At 60.8% G+C, this 3,987-nt stretch overlaps 1 protein-coding gene across 1 annotated transcript in view; it reads right to left on the minus strand.

Moving 5' to 3' along the window:
• The window catches only part of GLRX3 (glutaredoxin 3), a 42,845-nt gene that overhangs the window by 14,362 nt on the left and 24,496 nt on the right, over positions 1 to 3,987 (minus strand). Inside the window, exons 12-13 of the mRNA XM_045291375.1 lie at positions 3,184 to 3,332; positions 32 to 293 (exon numbers count right to left, since the gene is read on the minus strand). Of these exons, the coding sequence (XP_045147310.1) occupies positions 32 to 293; positions 3,184 to 3,332 (411 nt within the window). The remainder of the gene's footprint in view (positions 1 to 31; positions 294 to 3,183; positions 3,333 to 3,987) is intronic.

Consider the following 3,987-nt stretch of genomic DNA (forward strand, 5'->3'; position numbering starts at 1 on the left):
TGGGAGGCCCGCTGGGGCAGCACCACCTGACAGGCGGCAGTCCCTGCAGGCGGCGCGGCGCGGCCGGAGCGCGGTGCGCAGTGCCCTCTGGTGGACGCGCGCCGTCAGCGCCCCCGGGCTCCGCGCCTAAGTGGCGGATCCCAGGCCGGCGCAGGGCTGCCGGCTCGGACCCTGCAGGACCTGCCAGGCGGCCTTGGGCGGCAGCTTCTCCTATCAGGGGACCAAGGCCGGCGCCGTCCGGAACTGGTATGCAGGCAGGCTTCAGGGAGCAGCCCCGCCCAGAGTTGGGGCCTCTGTCCCCGCAAGAAGGGCATCACACTGTGGCCCCCGCCCCCAACTGCAGGGGGGAGCTTCTGGTAGTGCAGCAGGCAGCTGGCGCCCACGTCCATTCAGTGGGGCATGACAGGCAGGTCCACACACCCCCTGCAGCCCCTTCTGGAGTATTCTCCACCACCACCACCCCAGGGCGGATGGCCACTGGACAGAGGCTCAGACCCAAGTGCCCTCACACTGCCCTAGAGCAGGAGAGGGGGCAGCCCGAGGCGCAGGTGGGCTCCCAGGACCCCATGTGTCAAGCAGAGCCAGATTCCACCAGGTTTCAAAGGCTCTAGACTGCCAGGACTTCCTGCCTGCCTGCAGCGTGGATGGACTCCTGGGCAGTAGGCCAGTATGGACTCGTTTGCTGGCACGGTCTGCTCCCAGCCAGCAGGGTATGGCCCAGGTGGGCAAGGACATGCCCCTTACAGTAGGACTGTGGTGTCTTGGCATGGGCTCCTCTGGTCACCAGCCAGACAGGCCCTGTGGAGCCCAGAGAGCTGTGCCCCCTGCATGGAGGGTCCCCAGGTGCTGCCAGCTTTGAGAGAGATGGGCATGCCAGGCCTGCTTGCCCGGAGCAGACATGGCATGGTACAGTCACCCAGTGTGGACACTGACCCTGGCTCCCCCTACCACTGCAGGGACTCCACGTCGAGGCCTCCAGGACCAGCATGGGAGGCCACGCCTTGGTTTCCCGTCTGTGACAGGTACAGGGAGGATGGGTGGGTCCATGTAGTACATGCCAGGCAGCCTGTACCACAGGCAAGTGGTTCCCATGACAGGCAGCACCCACTGGAATGTGTGGATTTACTCGGGGACAGCACCCGAGCCACAGGGACCCCGTGTCCCACAATGCCAGTGTGCAGTGGACCCCTCAGGAAGTCACTTGGACTCATGTGCCGAGGGTGACGTCTCCAGGGATGGTGGTAGGGCCAGGACCTCCACCCACCTCACCCCACAACTTGGTGCCCACCCAGGCCCAGATCCCGGCATCCCTGAGCCACCAGCACACAGCCAGCCTCCACAGGAGTGTGGTCAGTGTGTCTGCACCCCAGTGAGGTGCCTGCGATGCAGGAGAAGTAAATGCAAGAGGTCAGCTACCAGGACTACTCCGCCTGCACGCTGCGTCAGCCCAAGCCACTCCCCGTCCTCCACTGTGAGCCCCCCCAGCCCGTCACAGAGCCGGGTGATGCTGAGGGACGCCGTGGCCATGGCCCGGTACACACCGCTTGGGCAGTCACAGGATGGACCTTCTGGAGGGCCACAGCCGTCTTGGGAGGAGTGGGAGGAGCGGCCTGTCTTGGTGAAGCAGGTAGACCAGGCTTCACCTGGTCCCCTCCTTGGAAACCAACACCCGCCAAGCGTGGAGAAAACGGCGCTCCACACACGCCTCCTGCGTGAATCTTTAGGGAGAGAGGTTTTAATTTTAGCAGCAAGTACCAATCCTCAATTTTAAGAAACCTGATTTTGCCACAGAAATTAAATCAGAAACGGTGTCTATTTAAATCTTAATTAAACCTTTAACATCTGGTTGGCTTGTTGTATAATCCCCCAAGGGGGGTGGGGGGTGATTACCAGGGCCACATGACCCCAAGGCACCAGGGTCTCTTCAGGAATCAGGTAAACTTACTTTCGTGATGGGAAGGTAAGAGTGCAGTGCTTGGAAGTGGGGCTCCTGATTATAAAACCCTGCTTACTGCTCCTTCAAAGACAGTCCCAACCTCGAGCCCCTCCGCTGGATGGAATAAACACGTCTGCAAAAACGGACACAGCAACGGGAGGGCTTGCTCCTCTGGGCAGGTGGGTGACTGGCACGCTGACCCTCAAGCCGAGGCCCAGCGACAGCTGTGAGCAGGGCCGGGGCTCCCCCCAGTGTCCAAGGGCGGCTCTGCAGGACCCAGCAGTCCAGGAGTCACCTTTTAAACAGGAGGCTTGGGAGCCATGCAGCCCAACAGGGAACTTGACACCCAGTTACATACAGCAGCTGCCGCAGGTAGGCCAACAGCCACCCGCCTCTTCACACTGTAGTGGTGGTAGGTGCCACCAGGCCTGTTCAAAGCCATAGTGACCCAGAGCACACCGGAACCAACACTGCCCGGTACTGTGCCGTCTCAACACTGTTCTTGCTTGAGCCATTGTCACAGCCACCGTGTCCATCCACCTCGAGGGCCTTCGCCCCTCCACTGAACCAAGTCCGAGGTCCTGCTTAGTCCACCAGCCGATCTGCAGCACCAAGCACAGAGCTAGGCAGAGACCAAAAGAACGATGGTGCCCGACCACCATCACTGGCCCTTCTAAGGCAGGCGCTGGACAAGGTGAGCAAACCGCAGAGCAAGACTCCGTTCTCTGAACAGGCTGCTTGACTGAACTGCTAAGCGACTACAGCCGGATGCCCTGTGCACATGGACTTCATGCACCAGATACAGACCCACCAACATTCAGCCGATAGCAGAGGTCAGGGAGGGGTGGGCGGGTGGGAGGCTCCCAGCACCAGGAGCAGTGGGCAGTGGCAGCAGGTCCCACCTGCGCACACCCTCTTCTGTGGCCTGGTCAGCAGTGGTCCCATGGTCTCTTGCATGGGGCATGGCAATAGGTGGGGCAACAGCTGACAGCCACTCCTCGCCTGGGCATCAGAGCAGAGTTCGAAGTGGGAGGCCCGCTGGGGCAGCACCACCTGACAGGAGGCCTCGCATCCTCAAGTGGGATTTCAACCAAAATCTGTTTTCGTTTCTGCATTTCAAAGGCTAAAAGTTGGGGGAAATTTGAATTCTATTTTTCACCAGCATTTTGAAGTTCACTTGTGACGCAACCTGAGTTTTTAAACAAGGAGACGCTCTTGTGCTTCTCAGCACCCGTCTAACTGGGCACCCGCCACGCCCCAGGGGCTCCCTGACCGCCCCGGGGGACACCGCCGGGCAGAGCAGGGCAGCCTGGCGCTGAAGGGCTTCCTCTTCGACCCCAGCACCTCCACACAGCGTCACGGAGCCCACAGCACCTGGACCAACACCGTGGGCAATCTACAAGGGGACTGAAAAAGCTGGTGGGGAAACGCCACCCTCTTTCCATTTGACGTGTCTATGAACTTCTCACAGCCCCGCGCACTCGGGGTAACAGGTGCCACTGGCGCCCCAAGTCCAGAGAACCGTGGCGGGAGGAGGTAGGGCCAGTGCCCAAAGAGGGCCACCCCTTCTGCACCACAGTTGTCCTGGTCGCATCCACAGGCCAGTCTGTCTTGGGTGGGTGGGAGTGGGGGGCCTGCTGCAACAGTGAGAGAAGCCCTCTCCCTGAGCGAGCCCCCAGTTCCTGCAGCCAGAGGCCTCTCCTGGTCCTTCCCAGAGCCACCAGGAAGTCATGAGCACGGCTGGGCTGCATCGGCAGTGGTGCATGCTGGATACCACCTGGCCCTGGGGCCGCCCGTGCAGGACTGTCCGTTTCTGGATCACTACAGGGCATCCCCCACCACTGAGACACCCTTCACACCCAATTCTTCTGGGGTTTCAAGAAGTTTATTGTATCCCATTTTCAGTGGAAAAAAAATGTAACATACATTTAGCACGACCTTGTGACACACAGAGTGACAAGAGCACACGTGCGCCTGCCGTGGGGACGCGGTCAGGAGCTGCTCCACAGGATCAAGTATTTCTGGCGATCGTTGGGCACCGAGCTGGGGGG

The sequence above is a fragment of the Echinops telfairi genome, unplaced genomic scaffold (assembly GCF_000313985.2).
Source record: "Echinops telfairi isolate 266 unplaced genomic scaffold, ASM31398v2 ScPeMD7_70;HRSCAF=299, whole genome shotgun sequence".
NCBI lineage: Eukaryota > Metazoa > Chordata > Mammalia > Afrosoricida > Tenrecidae > Echinops > Echinops telfairi.